At 26.6% G+C, this 22,150-nt stretch overlaps 1 protein-coding gene across 2 annotated transcripts in view; it reads left to right on the top strand.

The window, feature by feature from the left end:
• The first annotated feature begins 2 nt into the window (after positions 1-2).
• The window catches only part of LOC107437735 (ribose-phosphate pyrophosphokinase 2), a 29,377-nt gene continuing 7,229 nt past the window's right edge, over positions 3-22,150 (top strand). The window contains exons 1-6 of one of the 2 annotated variants that reach the window (XM_016049828.3): positions 3-288; positions 7,579-7,762; positions 11,326-11,424; positions 12,210-12,334; positions 15,301-15,474; positions 18,485-18,644. In XM_016049828.3, the coding sequence (XP_015905314.1) occupies positions 167-288; positions 7,579-7,762; positions 11,326-11,424; positions 12,210-12,334; positions 15,301-15,474; positions 18,485-18,644 (864 nt within the window). In that variant the 5' untranslated portion in view covers positions 3-166. The remainder of the gene's footprint in view (positions 289-7,578; positions 7,763-11,325; positions 11,425-12,209; positions 12,335-15,300; positions 15,475-18,484; positions 18,645-22,150) is intronic. The other variant, XM_043049580.2, reaches the window with a different exon arrangement.

Genomic DNA, 22,150 nt, shown 5'->3' on the forward strand with positions numbered 1-22,150 from the left:
ATGTGTTTCCAAAAGTGTAAACAAACATTCATATCAGTTTCTCCGGACTGGTGGATAGATGAAGTCTGAAGATAAAAAATTAGATAGTGGATCTTAGCAACATACCTCAGATTATCCTGACCTTGTGTACCGGGCGATTCGAAAAAAGTTTCATTCCAAAATTAAAATGCCGAACATTAAAATTTTTAGCGGTTCGTCTCATGTGGACCTTGCTCAAAAAGTTGTCGACCGATTAGGAATTGATCTTGGTAAAGTTGTTTTGAAGAAATTTAGTAACCAAGAAACCAGGTAAATAGACAACTTATTTTAGAGTATCTAATGACAAATTATTCAAATATTAATTTTTTCAGAAAAGCATTTTTTCTATGTCTAAAATGCAACAGTCAATTAATTATAACGCATTTTATTGCTGACACATTACTTTTTTCTAATTTTGTATCAATATTTTCCTAATATAATATGTGACGCATAGGAAAATTTTCTGAAATCTTATATATTTGGGAAGTAATATTATCGTTAAATTTTTAGTGCGTCTTTTTTTCAAAACTGCGTAGATAAATTAGTTGATTTCAACCTATGCAGTTGTGAGTAATAATATATTTTTACGCTTAATTTAAAAATAAAAAGTGTTAAAATATCTCAGCATTCATTTTAAGTCTTATATAAGTTAAGTAAATTAACAAATATAAGATTTCACAACTTAATTAAAAGCCAATTAACTATGCTTCTGTGTAATTTTTCTCATATAATAAATTTGTAATATTTTTCTTAAATAAGCAATCTGTATTCTTGTTTTATTAAAAAGTTTTAACTTCTTTTAAAAAATATTTCCTAATGAAGTTATAAAGGAAAAGATAAGTTGAGAACATTCAGATTTTTTTTTTTGTGCTGTTCTATTGCAGAGGGTCCTGAAAAATTGCAGTTATAATTTATAATCTTGAATTATTAATTTATTGAAGAGGCTTACAACATTGATGAAAAAATCTATTTTTTATGCATAGTTAAAGCATGCCAGCAGGCTCTGCAGATAGTTTTTAACTTCAGATTCTTTCTAAAAAATTAAATAAAAAAAAATAGTGCATGAAGAAAAAATTATGTAAAGAAAAAAAAAAAGAATTTTTTTAAAACTTTGATATTGAAAAAATTCCTGAACATTAAAATGGGAACAAAATCAATGAAGTAGTTTCTGAAAAACTTTTCTTTTTAATTTTTATATCCTAAAAAGCATATATTATAGAATTTATGATTTAGTATTTTATTCTTGAACCACTGACGGTTCTGCACGTAATAAGCCGCATTTTAGCCTGCAGTCTTCTCTGCATAGCAAAACCGGTTTTCCCATGTTAATGGATAGGGGAACTATGTGTAGGTGAGAAACATTCTCCCAATTTTGCCCATTTCCTTAACCGCCAGTGGGTTAAATAAAGAAGTAACATTTTGAATTTTTCTAACTATTTGTTTAAATTTTAGTCTGTGGACATTAATTACTGTGCTTTACATGATGCATTTGAAACCATGAAGATTGTCTCTATGTATACAAACTTTTGATCAAAGTTATTTAGATCAAAAGTCATTAAAAGTACTGTTCATTTGAAAATTGACTTTTTTTCTTTGACCTCAGAAAAAGCCTTTACCTTTTTTGAAAGCCTCTAGAGAAGTAAAACCATGCCATGTCCGGGACTAGAAAAAGGAACCCTGTGTAAATTCTGTCTTAATGATCAGATTTTCATGAATTAATTATCAATCCTAATGTTTCAACAGGGTAATCTTAAATATGTTGATTAACATGATATTTTAAGTTGTAAAATTAGATGCAAAATCTCTGAATAAATTGACCTTTTTTCGACTGATTTGGAAATCTTATATATGGAATTATCTTTCAGTGATAAAAAAAAAAAATTCTGCAAAGATATTTTAATTCGCTCAAAAATTTACTTTAGGTATGACAAAATGAGCTACGGGGAAAGTTAATCGTCAGGAGCCTGAATTTTCAATGACTCTCTTCTGAGAGACTATTGAGACCATATTTTCCAGATTGCAGCATCTCGCATGTTTTAACGGTCAAAAATCCAAATTTGTCAAAAATGAGGTACTTTTATTCAGCAAAAACACCTTTTCGTGTCTGATTTTGCATCTTAAAATACTGTTTGTACTTATTTAGTTTGTTTATTTGAGGTCACTCCTTTGAATTATTAACACTTGTTCATTTATTCGCGAAAATTCAACCATTAAATCACAAGTTACTCTGTAAAAAAAAAAAAAACTGTCTTTAATAACAATCTAAGTATGTCATTAAAGATAGAGAATCTAATAGTATAATGTCTTTATAAATTGAGAAAGTGCTTGCAGAGTTGTAATTTAGTAGCCAGGAAAATATTTAACTATGCTTATTGTGAAATTAATATTGAGATTTAAAAATACTTTATTTCTGTGCTAGGTAAAATAATTTATAATATTTAAAGTTGGAATTTATTAATTAAATTGAAAGGTCAGGAAATTCAATTTAATAGTAAAATAGTTCCATTTCATAGTTTGCCAATTCAGTTTCTTGTATTTTTATAAAATTATATTAGTGAATTATCTTTAAATCTATGAATAAATGCTAGAGAATTTGCAAAATAAATAAACATAAAAATATAATTAAATGGATATGTATCTAGAGGTAGATTTATCCTATGGTCCTATGTGTTCTATTCCCATTTGCTAATCATGTAAATTGGAATCTAGTTCTTACTTTTATGAATTTAAATATTTCTCATTACTCCAAAGTTCTGAAATTTGCTATCAAGTAGAAAGAATCTATGTAATCCAATTTCATAATACTACAGTATCATAAATCTTTAAGATTTCTAGAAGGAACTTACAGCTGTTTCATCATAAGCAGATAAGACTATTTCTTTGATTAAAAGGAATGAGTTATCCATCAGATAAGAGCTCTAATCAGAAACTACTGTAGTAGTCAGATAATTGCTCTTTAAGTGTGGATTTACGTATTTCATGATTGTAAAACTTATCATTTTCTTATCTCATTTAAAATTCAGAAGCTATTTTATTTCAAAACCTAGTGATCAGTGATAATCTATACTTTTAATTCATAATGAAATAAACTATCTATTATACTAAAATAAAAATTCATAATGCTTTCAGATGATTTATATTTCACATAAAAATAATAATTTATTTCTGTTGTAAAAGTTTTTTTTTCCTCATTTAGTTTAAATTTCAAATTAGAGTAAATTACATTTAAATAATGCAAGTTTTTTATATAATTTTTTAAATGTACATTTACATTGTACAGTGTAAGTGCCGCATCAAAATATGCATAATGAAGTCTATTTGCTGTATAAATGTCATCAGAAAGTTAATTTGTTAGGCTTTTGACTGTTTAGTGATAAATTGTTTTTACAAGAATGACATTTTTTACATCAAATTGTTTGTTAGCCTTTTTTCCAATTGCATGTAAACATAATGCATGTAAATTTTATTGCCTTGAAAGAATAATGGTGTTATCTTTAAAAAAAAACCAGCTAACAATTTAATAATATGACATTATATTTCATAGACCACTGCCTTTAATGCTTAACGCATGAAGTATTCATAGAACTGCTTTTTGATACTGGTGGGAACAAAAATTATTGGCTGTTTTCAGTAATATGATTTAATTTAGCTTTTATGATCCCTTCTCTAACATCACAATGGTTTGGAAATATTTACAAAATAATTGGTTTAATGTTAAAAACCCTATGTCACTAAGTTTTAATTCTTAAAACAAAGCTTTAATGCTAAAAATAATAATTTCCAGAAATTTTTTTCTCTCGATGAGATGTTAAAAGAGATCATGTTTATCAGAAACGATTTTAAAAATGCAGCACCATCATAAAAAAAAGCATCATATACAAAAGCAAAACAGAAAAAATAAAAATCAAGCTTAATTTTTGAAAGAAAATTTTAAAGCTAAGCATATATTTTTCCAATTATCGTATTTTCGAGAAAAAATGAAGTTTGAAGTCAAATAGAAACTCTCTTAATTGTCACTGCATAATAAAATCGTCTATCAAAACAAAAGTTTTATGACAAAGCTAAATAGAAACCAAAACGAATATCATTCTTAATTTTTAAATGAAAGATTTAACGTTAAAAATCTCAATTTAACTATTTCATTTTGCTTTATTTTTACAAAAAGTGACCCTAAAAGAATAAAGATTATTAGAAATGCTCTTTACAAACTGTTGTCATAGTAAGAAAATATGATAAAAAGAAAAATTAATTTAAAAAAAAAGCGAAAGAGAAACAGTAAAATAATTGTTCTTAGTTCTGAAATACAGCTAACTTTAACCTTGAGAATCAGTTTTCTATGTTATCCATGATCTGTCTGTGTCAATAAAAGAATAATGTTTATTAGAAACACTCTTTAAAAATGTTTGTGCTATAGTTAATACAGAAAAATGAAACAAATGAAAAAAAAAGCACTAAATTTTTAAAACATAAATTGTTTAAAAAAAAACTGACGTGCTTGAATACAATTAAAAAAAATCAGCATTACGAAACTCATGGTTTGGTATAAAGTAATCGAGTTTCACTTCTTCAAATTTTGCATTTGTCTCTCAAAACATAAATTAAATAATTAACTTAATTAGAACTTAGCAAATATTTGTAATAATGATTTCTAAATACATGCATGCATATTCCTCTTCTCTCCGAGTTGGAGCATAGGGCTTAGCTTTCCATCTGTCATTAGCTTTCCCTATCATAGCTTTCCATCTGTCTTCTATTGCCCTGAGGGTTCCAATCAAAAACTTGTTTTACTTACATTTTCCAGATTTACGGAGAACATAACCAATCCATTTTTTAATTTCCAGATCAATCAGTTTCTGTTTTGCTTTTCTAAGGATTTCTGCATTACAAATGTTATGGAACAACTTGATATGCAATATTCTTCTTATACAGTTGTTAATAAATACTTGAAGTTTTTTCGCATTATTTTTATTGTTTCTCATATCTGAGAATTTAATAATGTATGTGGATGATATTGGAATTATTTAAACTTTTTTTTAAAACTAATATCAGTGTTTCTTAGCAATAAATGTTATTCAGTTTTCCATTTTCTACATTCTTTTCGTCGTTTTAGCCACTAAAAAGTTCTTTATGCTACGCCTGTTAGCATTTCAAAAGTTGCTTTAAATCGTGGCAAGCAAAAAGTTTAGTCTGGCTAGTACTTTGGAACTAAAATTTCATGCCATGGTTAACCAGTCAGGAAAGAGAAACAGGTTTGATCAAGAAAATATAAGAATAGAGGTAAGAAACAAGTGTGAAGGGGGCATGGAAGTAACTCCAGGGAGCGAGGTGTAGAAACCAAATTAGAATAGATTTCAAAATATTGAGAAAGTATAGGATGCTACAAAAATTATTATCTAAATCATTAGAATTTTTTAAACTATGAAATTATTGCCAGAAATCAAAAAGTTGTGAGATGAAGAGCAGCATTAAATGATTTAGTCAAAAAGAAACCTATAAATGGAATTCCAATTATGAAGGACAGAGATGCACAACCTTTTTTTGATCATGGAGCACAAAAACTAAAAGATGTCATATAAGGGGCAAAATTAAATAAATCACAATCACACAATTTTTTTTAAAAAAAATCATTGATTTAAATCAACAGATTTTTTTTAACAATATATATCTTGATTCCAAAAGTTAAAAAACAGTGTTTTAAATTATTGATACTTTTATCATTTTCTTTTCTTAGTCTTAAAATTTATTTTAATTAAATTGCTGCATTAATTAATTTTAGTTAACGAAATTACTTTCTTGGTGACTAATAATTCTAAATTACATTTTTAAAAATCTTTTGATTCTTGAGATTGGAAGTACAGATTAAAGTACACATTTAATGCTGTCTTAATATAGCCTTGCATAGCTGTAGGAAATAATTAATAACCATGAATTTTTTCGAAAAGAAAAATGCAAAAAATGTTAATTAAAATTCTTTGATTAAAAAAACCATGGAATTACATTATATTTTATAGGTGGAAATGTATATTTCCAAAGCTTGAGGTTATATTAAAAAAAAAATTACCCTAATATGCCAAAAATAGAAGAAAAAAAGGCTGATGGATTCAGATTTTTTTTTCCTGGTATAGTGCCATTCTTCTCTTTCAAACTCTATTTGAAGCAGTGGAATTATTAACTGGTATTTTTTTCTCATAATATGTTTAAAGTATCTTTGACATTATCAGATTTTCTATAAAGAAATTTTGTGGGAAAAAAATTCCAATGAGTACATAGATTTTATAAAAAAATTTTTTAGCTTAACTTATCTATTTTGATATAAGATTAAAAATGAATCTTTTAATATAAAAATATATAGATTAAATATTTTTTTATTTTTTGATGAATGACTATATTTATAAACACAATCTGTTTCATTTATTTTGTCATATTAAAAATCAAGAGAAAAAAATTCACAATTTTAAATTGAAATAATGGTTTGATAATTGAAACTTCGTTTTAATTATTAAAGAACGGGTCTGTCCAAGCCAAATTTACTACCGCTTAGCGGTACCTTCACAAAATACTTTTTCTGAAAATTTTATTTTTGTGTCTCGTAAGAAACAGTAAATCCATATTTTTGTGTTGGATCTTTTAATATAATTATTAATTTTCACAAATTATGTCTTAATTTTCACAAAATAAGTACCTCTCAGAAAAACCTAGACTGACCCCTGAAGTATTCTTTAAATTCTCTATTTCATCTAGTCTTTAAATTTCAATCATGTATTTGTTTCAAAATGGTTGCTATGCATTCAATGCTATGTATTATAATGAAAAAATTATTTTAGTAAGTTAGAGCTTCTAAAATATTGTTATAATATCGTTTCAATATTAATTTAATTTTGATTGAACATTTATAAAGTTTTTTTAATCGTAAATTAAAGTTCTTACAATGTATTTGAATAAAAATCTGATTTAAATAAAAAAAATCAGATTTTTTTTTATTTTTTTGAAAACAAAAAAAATCACGAACCCTGATTGAGAGTAGTATGTATGTGCATAGTGCGGTGTAAAACTTGTTAGAAATTAAATTTCTTTGCAAACAATGAATTTATATCCATAAATAAAAGTTGAAGAAATGAAAATCAAGAAAAAAAAATTCTAGTGTATTGGCATCATTTTCAGTGCTGAAGAGAAAAAATACTTTTACTTATAATTTTTATATTTCTTTATTAAAATTACTTACTCTTATGTATTTTTTGTTAATATTAAAAATGGATCAAGGACCGAGTGATAAACTTCAAGGGCCAGTTTTGGCTCGCAGATCAAAGTTTGTGCGATTCTGATGAAAGCGATGAAATATCGTTTAATATCCTAATTTTAGACTTAGCCTAATAGAGTTTCTTAATTGTTTAAAGAACTAAAGCTGTAGTAACTGTCAATGTTTGTAATTTTATGTGTGCATTCGCATAATTTTGTGTTATTAATATTTGAAATTCTACTTCTTGGGAAAAAGAAACTCTTTCATTTGTATCTAAATTGTATGATGTTTTCTCATCTAATATTAACATATGGAAATTTCAGTGTAGAAATAGGAGAATCAGTGAGGGGAGAGGATGTCTACATCATCCAGAGTGGATGTGGTGAGGTGAATGATAACCTCATGGAGCTTCTCATTATGATCAATGCTTGCAAGATTGCATCTGCTTCAAGAGTAACAGCTGTCATTCCTTGCTTTCCATATGCTAGGCAGGACAAAAAGGACAAAGTAAGTCCATCGAATCATTTCCAATTTGACATTTCCATATCTTTCTTGTTTATAAAAATTATTAGGTTTAAGGATGTGATGAATCTTTCTTTTTTCTTTTAATGCGAAAATAAGGCAAGAATATTTTTAGCTGGAAACTAACGATTTCATTTTAGCTTAATTAAAGCTTTTTTTAAAAATTATTTATGTACTTTAAAAAAAAAAGCAACAAAGAGTGTATTGAAAGTATATTGGAACAAAGTATATGAAACAAAGTATATAATGAAAGAAGAATGTCTTCTTTAATTAAACTTTTTTCATGATTGAAGCTAATATTCTGTTTTATAAACTTTCTGAGATATTGCAAATATTGTATGAATAAATGTCAAAGGAATCATGCTGAATTTTAATTAATTTATTGAAGAATAATTTCAGTTCATTGTCTTTAACTATAAGAAAATGTGTTCCTATTTTTTATTTAATGCCTATTAAATTCATAATCCTTTAAGGAAAAAAATACTGATAGAAAAGGAGGATTTTGTAACTCATAGCTATTTTCTGAAATGGTTAAATACATAATTGATTTAAGTCAAAACTAATTTTTTGCAGTAAAATCCATAAATATATTCTTAAAGTTGTGACCTTAAGTATAATTGCATTGATAATTGAATGTTTTCATTGATATGAATTTTGCATTGATATGAATGAACTAATGCGAAGAAAGGGTGACATGTAAATTAGTATAGTATGCTCTCGATATCTCAAAGTTGAAGGGGCGCTGAAAACAATTCCGAGATAGCAGGTTCAAGACTATATATGTAAATATGTTTTAAGAAGTAGAAAAATATGTTCTGAAATATTACTCTAAAAAGTACATACGTGAAACATAAAGATAACTACAGTCAAACCCCGCTATAGTGAACCTTCAAGGGACCGAAATTTTGGTTCACTATAACCGGGCGTTCACTATATCCATTGCGCAGGCAATTTAATTTGTGGCTCCCAAACTCGTCCCTTTTATTACACATTATTCAAATAAATGACTGAAAAATATTGTGCAGTAGCAAAAATTTGTCAATTTTCATTAATCTTCGTCTTGCGTACAAAAAAAAATGAGTAATCTTTGGCTGATGAGCAATCCTCAACATCAGATATGGATCCCGACTCTCAGATAATTTTTCCTGAATTTCTGTTATTACGCTTTTTGAACCTGTCTAGCCTGCCATTCGAGCACATAAAAGTAGTCTCATAAAATCGCTTAGTAAATTCATCGACATTTGTCCAGATACTGGAAAATTGCGGTTTCTTCGATTGGTGAACCACTTCAGTAATGCTTCTTCAACATTCTTGTGATCTACTTTTCTCAACTTTTTTCTGCCATCTAAATTTTTTTCATGAAGAGAAATTCATAATTGTCTATTTTTCCATATGTTGCAAACTGCAGATTTGGATTTATATTCTCTGCAAATATCAGCTTGATTGCATCTATTTTAAATTTTTCTGATTATTCCCATTCTATCATCAATGGAGAACGTTTTACGTTTACTGCTTGCCATAGTTAAATTTGAGACACTTGTTTGCAGGATTTTTTTAACTGAACTGAGAGCAAAAAGGAGTTGAAATGAGGGCCTTATCAACACATATTAGTGTCCAACCCTTTGACCAATAATCAATAATTATTCATTCCCTCTGACAGAAAATGCATATTGATCCCACTGACACCTTACAGGTGCATCATCTGCCTGGGTTGGAAACATCTGCTTGGTTTGTTTAGGGATGGGAAAGTGAGATAAAAGAAGCAAACAAGAAAAAATGCTTATCGCTACATTCCCCTCTATAGATGGTTTTAAAAATCGGTATATGTATTTATTTTGAAGTAGAAATTTCAAAATTATTACAAAAATTTTCTAAAAAAAAATCAGTCGAAGATAGAAAAAAGTTCATTATATCCAACTTCCTCGCTTTTATGGTTCACTATATCCACAAAAAATGACATCCGTGCGTGGCAAGGCACGGGCCCGAACATTTCGTTCACTATATCCGGAAATTCACTATAAACCGTGTTCACTATAGCGGGGTTTGACTGTATTATTAAATATGAATGTAATGATAGTTGACTAATGCAGTGCTGCTACAATGATAATTTTATTTTTAAAATTAAGACAAGAATAATTATACATTAAATCGAAAATAATTGGTTTACTATAAACTTATATTGTGATTTTTCCGAAAAAATTAATTTTGGACATAATAAAGTTTTGGGAAGAAACACTTTGACATAGGAATTCAAATTAACATTAGGGAAATATATAATGCCATGGGGGAAATAATTTTTTGACATAAAAAGATTTTTGAGTTATCGAGAGTATGCTGTATTTGATGTTCAAAATCAATTTACATATGTTTGATGTAATAAATTTTTTTTTAAAAAAGAGCCATTAAATATGAGTAAAAGCATATAAAACTTTTAAATTAAAACCTTCAATCAGTTGTATGTGCAGTAATTTATAGTCTAATAGGCATATTTCAATTATAATAATTCAATTTGATATATTTATAAGGTACAAGTACTTAGAAAACTTGTTAAACACTATAGTTTGTGTAGATAAATAATAAATATACACTTATTCTGCCAAGAGTTAGTTTTTCTTTAGTGTTTCCTTATCTAAACTAATTTATTCTTCATTTAATAGAACTGACAATGTTGTCTTCAAAAAATTCATAAGGATATTCAGCTTAAATAAATACAGCATAATTTAATTTTTTCGATTATTAGTTTGCAATAATTTTAACCATTTTAGTTTAAAATATTAAGTACTCTATCATAATATTGTTTTTAAAGAATATGAAGTATTATGAATTTATTTGATCAAAACTTATTCAAATAAATTTTATTGGTAAAAAAGAAAGGAAAAAATGATTTAAAAAAATCTTGCTTTTTGCCGATTCTGGTTACAGTTTTTTTTCTATTATTCCGACTTCATTGCTTAAAATATGTAATATCAAACATAGATTTCAAAAGTGTAAAAAAAATAAATATAAAAGTTGTATAAGAACTAAATAACACACAAATGTCAAGAATAAAACATGATGCTTGAAACATAGTTAATAGGAATATGAATCTCAGTTATAGAAATTTTGAATCAAATTTACTTTCCCAAAAATCTTATGATAAAGCTAACAATTTGCTACCATTTGAAATATTTAAAGAGGGAACAAAAAAAAATAATCTTTGTCTGTTCTATAAAGATGATATCAATCAGTGAAGTAATTTGAAATGATAGATGAGAAATTTCTTCATAGGTTTAATAAAAAAATATTTAAATTAATTTTCTGAAAAATTCTTTACACGAACAGAAAGAAAGGGTAAAATTTTGGTTAGTTCTTAACATTTTGTTCTTTTTCACATTTATTTGAAAAATGGAGCAATTTATTATAACCTTTACGTTTTGTTTTTATTTTGATGAACTATTACTTACTTTTTATGTCCTTGGATTTTCATTGTATAACACTGAATATTATGTATAAAATTTGCTTGTGAAATTGAATTGAATTAGCGAAAAAATTATCTGTCTTTCTTTTAGAGTCGAGCCCCAATTTCAGCTAAGCTTGTTGCTAACATGCTTTCAGTATCTGGTGCAGATCACATAATTACTATGGACTTGCATGCTTCTCAAATTCAAGTTAGTAGCTTCTTTTAAATTTAGGGTATATTCTGGATCAGTATTTTACCCTTATTCATTAATTTTATAATATAGCTAAGTTAATAATTTAGAATTAATATATTTACATAAAATATTGAATTTTTGTTAACATTGAATGTTAGTTTTAATAAAAATAGAAACTTTCCTAAGAATTTTAGAGAAATTTTTAGGTTTAGGATAAGATATTGCTTTGATAAATTTGAATAAACAACTTTTCCATCTTCCTTTAAAGAATAAATAAATATTTTGTAAATTAATAATATATTTTTTAATATTCAGTGTCATTTTTGAAGGGAATTAAATTTTGAATTGTTTTTAAAGTTTATTTGAAAAAGAAAACTTTTTTTTTATGGCTACATTTCTTGTATTATGATTTTAAGGGAAATATTATAAAACACAGTAGCAATTCCCAATATTTAGAAAATTATTAAAGACTCGTGTCAAATGATATTTTTGTTTTTAAAAAGAAACATTTTTTTTTTCAAACAAGGACTTGACTTTTTGTGGTAATTAATGATAGAATACAAATGAGTGAATTCAATACAAATATGAAAGTCAGATGAATGTAAGACAAGTATATGATATTGTATGTTATACTGCTGTATTAAATTTATATTTCTTCTGTATTAATTTATGTGAAATGTAAATTTCTACCCACAGTCAAGCTGTTGCCCCCTTTCGAAATTATTTCTATTTTAGTGTCTATTCATTTCTACAATTGTTTGATGTAGACATTGCCTTTAAAATTGTTCTTGATTTTTCAGGGGTTTTTTGATATCCCTGTCGACAATTTGTATGCTGAACCTGCGGTTTTGAAATGGATACGAGAAAACATTCCAGAGTGGCGAAATAGTTCTATTGTATCACCAGATGCAGGTGGTGCCAAAAGGTAAATCCTTTATTTTATAGTTGAGGGTATTTGCAGTATACTTAATAATACTTGTATCGCAATATTAGACCTAGTCTTTACTCCTCATTACACTTTTTTCTTAATAGTTATTTCTCTTTGTATCATACATTTTTATTTCGACTGACTGTAATAGAGAGCATAAATTATTTATAACAATGTATTATAAATTCCTGAGTATTTTCTAAAATAGGGGCATAACAACTATACTAAATGGCCAAAACATGTCATTTCTGTTTTATCCTGTTATGTGTTTGTCTCAGATTTAGAATGACAGATGTTTGTAAGTGGAAGCGGTGTTTATTAATATATATATGTTACGGTGAATGGCCGAAGTCTCGAAAATGTCGACATTCACGTAGTCGCTTGGTGTATGTCCGAAATATTTGCTAAATACCCTTACTTTCACCGGTGAATGTCAACAATCACATGGTCGCTTTGGTGAATGTCCGAAATATTTGTTACATTCGATTTGATATGAATTTATTCGTGGATATGATTACATTTATTTGATATTTTAATACTTACTGACGATAGATCAGAAGAAACATCAGTGTTTGGAGTATTGGGCCATACATTTACATTTGCTCGGTGTACCTTACACTGATGTATTTTTAAGGTTAAGTGCCACTGCCCAGTATACACCAAGTATCAGGCAAATATATACCGTGCAATGGCACTTGACCTTAAAAAAAACATCAGTGTAGGATATACCGGGCAAATGTATACCGGGCAGTGGCACTTAATCTTAAAAAAAACATCAGTGTAGGGTATACCGGGCAGTGGCACTTAACCTTAAATGGCTCGGTATACCCTACACTGATGTTTTTTTAAGGTTAAGTGCCATTGCCCGATATACCCTACACTGATGTTTTTTTAAGGTCAAGTGCCATTGCCCGGTATATATTTGCCCGATAGTCCAAACACTGATGTTTCTTCTAATCTATCCTCAGTAAGTATTAAAATGCAGAATAAATATATCAAATAAATATAATAATATCAACGAATTTATTAATATAAAATTGGATATAACAAATATTTCAGATATTCACCAAAGTGACTATGTGATTGTTAACATACACCGGTGAGGGTCTGAATGTGCAAGAATGTTATGAAATGTTCGATCTTTCACCTACGTATTTGGTGTTTGTCAACATTCACCGGTGGAAAGTCAACAACCACCTATTTCGGTCATTCGCCGTACCATGTACACTACATTATCTGCTGGAATAGGATAAAAAGGAACACACTTTCGTTGCTCTTGCTGCAATCTCTAAATAAAGACCGCTTTATGTTGTAAACTCTAGATGTTTATTTATAGTTTTATTTTAGACAAACAGCCCTAGTGCAAAATATTATGAACAATAATAAGCTAGCTCTTGCTCAAAACCAAAGGGGCAACTATATCAAAACCTACACTATTGTGTCAGACAAGACAAGCTTTTATCTCAAACAACAACTCTGTTATCTTCATATTGTATGACATAATTTCCTGCTTCAAACATTGTACGTACAAACATTGTTAAAATTAACATTTTGGAATATGTTTGTTTATACAAACTTTCAAATTATACTTGGTGAAAAATATTAAATTGAACAATATTAGCAAAAGGGAATAATCATTAAATTATCGAAACTATTCACGTGAGTAACGTTTTATCCTATTATGTGTTTATTACACAGGGTACGTAGCATTTTTAAAAAGTGCTTAAAGGTGCTTTTTTTTATTTCGGGTTTGTAAAAAATATATAATTTTCTATCTATCAGACCGAAAGAATTTCTATGGGATATTCATATTAGGTCAAAAGGAATTATAGGGATAGAATTTATCCGGATAAAATATAATTTAAAAAAAATCTACTCCAACAAAAAATTGGTGAGAATTCCATACAGAAAAAATGTGCAGTTATGAGACATAACTTGGACAAAATTTAAAACCAAACATTTTTATTGCAAATTCATTTTTAAATAAGTTCCTTGCTCATTAATGTTCTTTGAAACTAAAAATGGATCTTCCAACAGGATTCTACTCTCAGTGCCTCACACTTGAGTAAACTATGTACGCCATCTTGCCTTGAAGAATGCCTTTCATTTTCACAAAAAAATTTTGTATTTTTTTCATAATGCTTTGCATAATTTTCAAAATTAGTGTAAAAAGTGATGACTAAAGATAGGCTGAACTTTACCTAGCGATCATGAATAACAGTAGTTATTGAGATAGTATATTCACAAAAAAGCACAATTTCATGTAACATATTGCCAGTCGTGTAAAGGTAAAAAATACACGCCTCACCAATAAAATTTTCAAGGCCCAGACTAGCAGGGAAATTTGTGATCTATAGCAGTAAAATTTGTCACAGATTTACAGCTCTGTATTGAGGTCAAAGGTGGTCACTTTAGAAAATGTTTTCTTGCATATTTGTGAGTTTGGTTGTGAACTCTAAAAAAATACTTTAAAAAAATCTATTATGTGTCTGAGTTATTTCTTGTCACATACTGTACTATGACTATTTCTTTAAAAAATATAATTAGAATAAATAATTTAAAAAAAAATATTATTAGTATAAATATATATTTTTTAAGCATTCTTTATTAAACGTTAAATATATATGTCATGATGGCTCAGTGGTTTAAGCAGTGAACAGTCATTGTAAACGTCTATATTCGGTTCCTAGTAGCAGCTTGAGAGTTCACACAGCATCAGATTAATGGGCACCAGCCTGTCAGGGAAGTAACGGCTGTTGGTATCCAATGCCGATCGCTATACCTTCATCATTCTGTCAGTCACGAAATTTAGAAGTCTCAACCTCCATGACTTTCTCTAGCGGCTAGGAATTATTGCAGAATTCTTTATGTTATTTAATATGCATAATTTTTTGTTTTAGAACCAGATTGGGAAAGAACTGCAAGATTAACTAATGTGTGATTTTTTTCCCTTTAATTTTCAGAGTAACCTCTATAGCTGATCGTCTCAATGTTGAATTTGCTCTTATTCATAAAGAGCGTAAAAAAGCTAATGAAGTGGCATCAATGGTGCTAGTTGGAGATATTAAAGACAGAGTGGCTATTCTTGTAGACGACATGGCAGATACCTGTGGAACGATATGCCATGCTGCAGAAAAGTAAGGATTTTTATTCACCTCGATTAACATGATGTGTGCCTCACCACTCATCGGTGACTGACCCGTTAATTTCTGTTTATGCGGCATAAGTCACCAACGACTGACATTATAAAATATGATTATATTTTACACTGATATGAAACTAAAAAATTTACATTGTTCAGAGGTGATTGATTTTGAGTGTACCCCGGAATACCATGTTTTTGTATATCATCCTTTCGGGTCTTAAAACTAAGACCAGGCCATGTGATAATTTCATGGAATTCTGTATATCTCAAGACCCAATTAGTTGGCAGACTTCCACAAATCAAAAACTTGAATTTCAAAGCTTTTGTAATTCCTGTTAATCATACTATTATTCCATCTCTTATAATTATTCCCCTTTCGTCTTACCTAAGTTCTCGTTTACGTGCTTTAGCTTTTTTTCGCTCAGATTAGTAAGAAAACGATTGTGAGAGTTTGTCGAATTTGTTTAATGTGGAAAATTGATGTAATTTCAAAATCGCCTACATTTTACAAAAAAANAAAAAAAAAAAAAAAAAATTAAATAGCTCATTTCAAAAGTGGCTCTGTTTCTGATATTTTTTAAACTTTTATTTAAATACTTTATTTTTAAATTTTTATTTAAATACTTTATTTTCTAAATTTTTATTTAAATACTTTATTTTTTAAATAAAAATTGCTTAATATTACTATTAATTTTCGCATGTTTAATTTTCCGACACTATTATGACCCTTAAAATTCAAATCATAATTTTTTTCCTCTTTTTATTCACTTGATTTTAACCAATTCCATAGTAAATTCATGCCATGTTTCAATCGTTTTTATCAACAGTTATTGCTATAAGTGTTTTGGTTTTTTGAAATCCTAATATTTGTCCTACAGTATTATTATGACATGAAAACTACAAATCATGCATTTTGTTAATTCACTTGACAATTCTACAGTTGTTTTTTTTACCAATTTTTGGTTATTTATTGCAATTGATTTCCATATAGATCTAAATGTACTGGGTATTTAAGGCTTTTTTGTTAACTTATTATACTTGATTTGTTGTGAAACTTTTCATTACTCTTGAATTTTATTCTGGAGAAGAAATAACTCAATAATTATGTAAAAGCAAAATTTAAAAAAAAGTGAATTGAGAGGCCCTTCACTTATTTAATAAATACTAAGCAAATTGTATATTGTTCAGATTTGTCATTTCAAATAGTTTAATTAATCTCTTTATCCTTATATTTATAAACAAGTGAAGCTAAAAATTCAATAATCACAGAATTGTTGAAGATGATGAATTTAAAGACCATATAAAAATTTATTTCTTACTAATGAGTTAGCTACAATGCTGACTGTATATCTTCATTTCTAAGCTATTTAAACTGTTTATTAATTGTCTGAGTAAAGAAACGTTGTACCTCATTACAGTGTTTATTAAATTATTGATCATTATTCCAAATTGGAAAAAATTTTCTATTCATTTTTTTATTTATTTTCTATTTAAAATTTTAATGATTGTATCCAATGAAAAATTCATTAATTAATAAAGTTTTAATCGAGGCTATGCACTAATTTATATTTATAGTTCTATTCAGGTTTCATTTGGTTAGTTATCAGTTCAGTGTGGTCAATAATATTAATCTTATAAATGTTTTTATTAAGTATACATTTATAGTATATTATAGTTAATAGCGTAGTATAGTTATTTAAGTTTAAAAACACTCAATAACTTTTTAAAAATTAAATTGTAACAAACTGTAATTTTAAATTGAAATTATTATTTTTTTTTTACATAATTGAATAAAGTAAAGAATAAAATGAGCTAACTCCATGTTGACTTTAGTAAATAAAATTACGCATAAAATGATTTACATATTTGATAGGCCTCCTTGGTGGCAGTTTTTTATTATTTAATTATCTTTTCAAAATACCATTTGTATTTTTGAGAGAGGACCATCTTGTAATAACCATTTTTCAGACTTGGCCTGAATTGTATTTTTCATTCTAAAAAGTGCCCAGATAAAGTATCTAATATTTCTCATGAAATGCAATAATTGTTAAACATTCTAAAAATTGCATAGATACTTCAGACCAACCATGTATATTTTCAAAACTAAATATCTTTTTTAGAGTTTAAACTTAAGAACTGCCTCATTATATAAGAATGACGCAGTTTTAAAGTTTCTACTTTGAATTCTTTTAAAATTAATAGTACTTTTTTAAATTTAAAAAATTTAGCAATCTGGAATGAATAACATACATTTATATTTGGAGGATTGTCCACACTGAAATCATATTTGGAGGATTCTGAATTTCTTTAAATATGTTTTTAAATTTTTTCTATTTCTTTATCTATTAATGTATTTTTTTGGAAAATTTTAAATTCATGCCCGTGTAATGAAATTTTATTTGTAGCTTTGTAATGTCTTTTAAACTTTTATTGAAAGATTTTTAGAGTTGATTAGCCTGTCTATATACTATATAATTTTTTAATGTTATATCATAATCTGAGTATTTACCTCACTAAATTTAATGTTCATATATTTTATTAAGTATTTGTGGCAATTCAATAGAAATGATCTTCATATGCTATATAAAAATTATTAAAATCCCATTCTACAAATAGTTCAGATTTGTTGCCAAGTTCAAATACGAGTTTAGTCAACAGGGACAATATGTTAAAAAAGTATAAAAATTAATAAAGAAGCAATGGACTTGAAAAAAATTATTCAGTTCTGCAATAATATTTACAGGTTTGCATTTATTTAGATAAGGTTTGCATTTATTTACTTAAAATATATAGAAATTTTGCTTTGTTTACACTCTTATATTTTTTATTTTGTGCACTGTGTATTAAAGACTAAAAAGCAAAATTTACCTTTTATAATACTTATGTTGAATGTTTATCTGAAAAAATTTGTGCTACTGAGGATAACTGTAAATCAATTTTGAAAAATTAATTTTTGGTCCCATTTTTTTTAAAATAGAAATTTATAATTTGTACTATTATAGATTGATGGAAGCTGGTGCCTGTAAAGTCTATGCGATATTGACACATGGAATATTTTCTGGGCCTGCGATATCGCGCATTAATAACGCATGTTTTGAAGCAGTGGTAGTTACAAATACAATACCACAAGAACAACACATGAAGGATTGTCCTAAAGTACAGGTTAGTATTTACCTTTCATGTAAGATGTTCAAAAACTGTTTTTAGATAAATAATTGGTTTCTGCTGTAACTTTACTATGTCATTCTTACTCTGTTTTAGTATTTAATTGTCAGAATTTTATTAAAAATGCATCAGAAATCAATGATGATTTTTTTTTAAATAAAAAAGAAGTATATTTCTTCTGATATATATTTTTTAAAATATTATTTGCATTAACAGAGTTTTTGAGTTTTACTTATTGATTTTTACATAAGCTTTATTATATATTTTAAAGTATGTTTTTTTCACAATTACACAACTAGAACTACTAAGCTTGTAATTGTCCAAATAACTAAACACAGATATTCATAAAAAATCTTTTATTTTAAGAAAATATATCTATTATATTCTTTTTATTATTAATATTAAAAAAGCTGGTTTAATGCATGCAGCTTCATAAAGAGTTGGTGAGGAGAAAAACTTTTTTTTATATTTTTATAAATGCAATTTATCTTTGAGTTCTCTTGGATAATAAAAATATTTCTAATAATCGTATAATGAAAAAATTGTTTTATTTAAAAAAATATTTATCTTTCACAAACAAAAAACATTTTTCATTTTTATACATCTTGAAATGTTGCTAAATGCCTTTAAATTCATTTTGCTTAAGGGATCACAGTAACTTTGCAACAATTTTTAAAATAAAGGTATAATCATTCATTTTAAGGATGCTTTACATGCTCATTTAACTTATAAAGAATAATCAATAATTTATCTTCAAAAAATAATTAAATTGTTTAGTTTTTTTAAAATTTTAAAAAAAATTCAAAATTTTTAAATCTCTAAAGCTTTTTTTATTTTAACATATTTTCAATTTTTTTTCCCTTAGTGCTTACAATATTCATCTTAACACTTTTGTGCATTCATTTGCTGATATATCAAATAGAATATTTTTTATAGATTATTTTGTAAAAAAGTAGAAAAAAAAAAGGTTAAAAATTCCTGTTAGGTACATATAACATGCTACAAAAATTTTAGTACCTCATAAAATGCTTATTCCATGCATAGTTTAAATAAATGCATTATATTTAAGATAAAAAAAGTTTGCTTCAAAGCTTTATCTTAAATAAAAAAAATTCTTTGGGATTTAGTTAATTATCATCTAAGAGAAAAAGCACTTTAAAGTCTGTCTGCTGAGCAAGTTTCTGTATTAGGACAATCTAAAATCATTCATAACTTTTTTAAAAATGTAGGTAGAGAGATGATTTTTTTTCAGTGCTTTTAAAATAGTTTGAAGTTTTATTATAACCAATAAAAAAATTGTCTCGATATTTTGGTCATTTTTTGGGTACTGTGGCCCCTTAAAATTAGTTTTTTTTTCTTCATTTGAATGTATAGTTTTAATGAATAAATGGAAGAAAAAGTTATGTTATTCATTAATTTATACAAAGATATTTGCTGATTTCTCTTAAAATATATACAAACATAGGCATTTATCTTCGTACCATTAATTTTCAATAGCATCTCCCACTCTAGACACTTCACTAAATTATTCGGTGAAATTGATCCCCTAAAACTGATTCATTGAAGTTTATATTCAGAAAGCATAATGTATTGTTTTGATGTATATTGAATATATTAGCTATCATTATTGCCAGAAATAAACATTTTCAATTTAAAAATTTCTAAGCTTAGTTTTTATTCTAAGTTATTTTTTATTCTTTTCCTTAATTATTATTTTGCACAGCTTTTTATCCTTATATGTGCTATAGAAAATAGTATAAATTTATATATTTAATCTAAATTATTCTTAATTTTTGAAAGAATAAATTTAATAAGCACTAATTAAATTTAATTATAGGAAACAATATTTATATTTGCAAAATTAAACAAAAACATGCTATCTCTTTATAAGCGCAACTTTTTTTAAAAATCAGATTTGGATTTCTTGATCTTCAAAGTATTTAGGTAGCTGCAATCTGAAAAATATCAGCTCAAAAATATCCATTAGTTTCATCGAAGCAACGGTCAAAAATTTGGTCCCCTTAATTTTTGTTTCCCTTTTTTGCACATAACTGCAAAATTTAATTTTTTAAGATTATTTATTTAGTTCTTATTATTTATTTTAATAATGAGTTTTAAGAAATTGTATTCTAATGTAATTTTAAATGATGAAATATTAAAAATTTATCAAGATTAGTTGGTTCTTGGAGACATTGACTTTCTTTAAATTTTATTACGCAGAAACTATTCAATTGATGTAAAAACTTCTTATTCTAACAGTTCAAAACTTTTTTGCCCATTTTTAAAATAAATAATAAAAAAAGTCATAAATCTTATAATTTTTTTGCATAAAATTTATTTTGGATAATCAAGCACTATAAATGTGTATTTTAAATTTTTTTTTTTTTTTTTTATGTTTAAGTTGTAACCATATTTTCCAGTTTGCTACTGCCTCCCTTATAAATTGTAATCTGTCCGAAAATTAAAGCGTAGCGTATTTTTGTGTTTGGTTTATAAAAATATCTTCTCCACTAATTATTCTTCTTTAATTAATTAGCATATTTGAAATTATGTTTTTGAACAATTAAGATTGCATATTGGCATGGGACGATCAAATTGTAAGATTTAAAGTTACATTTAATGTTCAGTTTTTTTTATTTTGCACACTGTACGTGTACGTACTGGTTGAAACTTTTATCTTTATTTTGAATTTTTTTTCTCTATATTTACCATTCATTTATATGAATGTTGAAGAAACCCTAAGTTTTTGCATGCTCACTAATTCAAATTCACCTCATAATTGTATTGCTTTTGAAATATTTTTGATTAATTGTTTTTCTTTTTCCCTTCTCTGAAGCATTTTGAAATTACTAGATGGTCATAATTAAAGTAAACACTGTTTGAGACTTTAATTTTGAAGAAGTTACTCAAATGTTGCTGAATTCCTTTATCATCATGGAGATAATATTTAATATATTGAAAGTAAAAATCTTTTCAGTTGTTAGAAAATAAAAAACATTATTTAAACAATTATTTTAAAGAAATAAGAATTTAAAATAACCATTAAAAAGTAAATTATGTTCGGTACATGTATCATCATTAACCAATTCACTACTTGTAACAGGAATAAGTGTTAGCCAATTTTCATCCTTAAAATTGGTGTCACAAACATTGGACATTTTATTATATAAATATAGAACTTTTAACGGATATTATATAAATATAATACATCTGGTATTTTATCATATGGCTTCTTCATACCAAAAGGGCTTGTCTGCTTTAAAGATAACAGTAACTAGAATTGGGATTTATACTTTTGTTTTAAATAAAAACATTAATATAAAAATATTGCATTATCATAAAACAAAAATACGAAGATATAACTGTTTTCTTACATTAGAGTGATAATTTAATTATAATAAATCTAGGTTGGACTTAATAGGAAGCTGCTATATCAATTTATAGTTACAGTATTTTTTCTTTATCCTCTGTGCAGTAATCACAGAAATTTATTTTGAAAAATC

This window comes from Parasteatoda tepidariorum, chromosome 3, assembly GCF_043381705.1.
Source record: "Parasteatoda tepidariorum isolate YZ-2023 chromosome 3, CAS_Ptep_4.0, whole genome shotgun sequence".
NCBI lineage: Eukaryota > Metazoa > Arthropoda > Arachnida > Araneae > Theridiidae > Parasteatoda > Parasteatoda tepidariorum.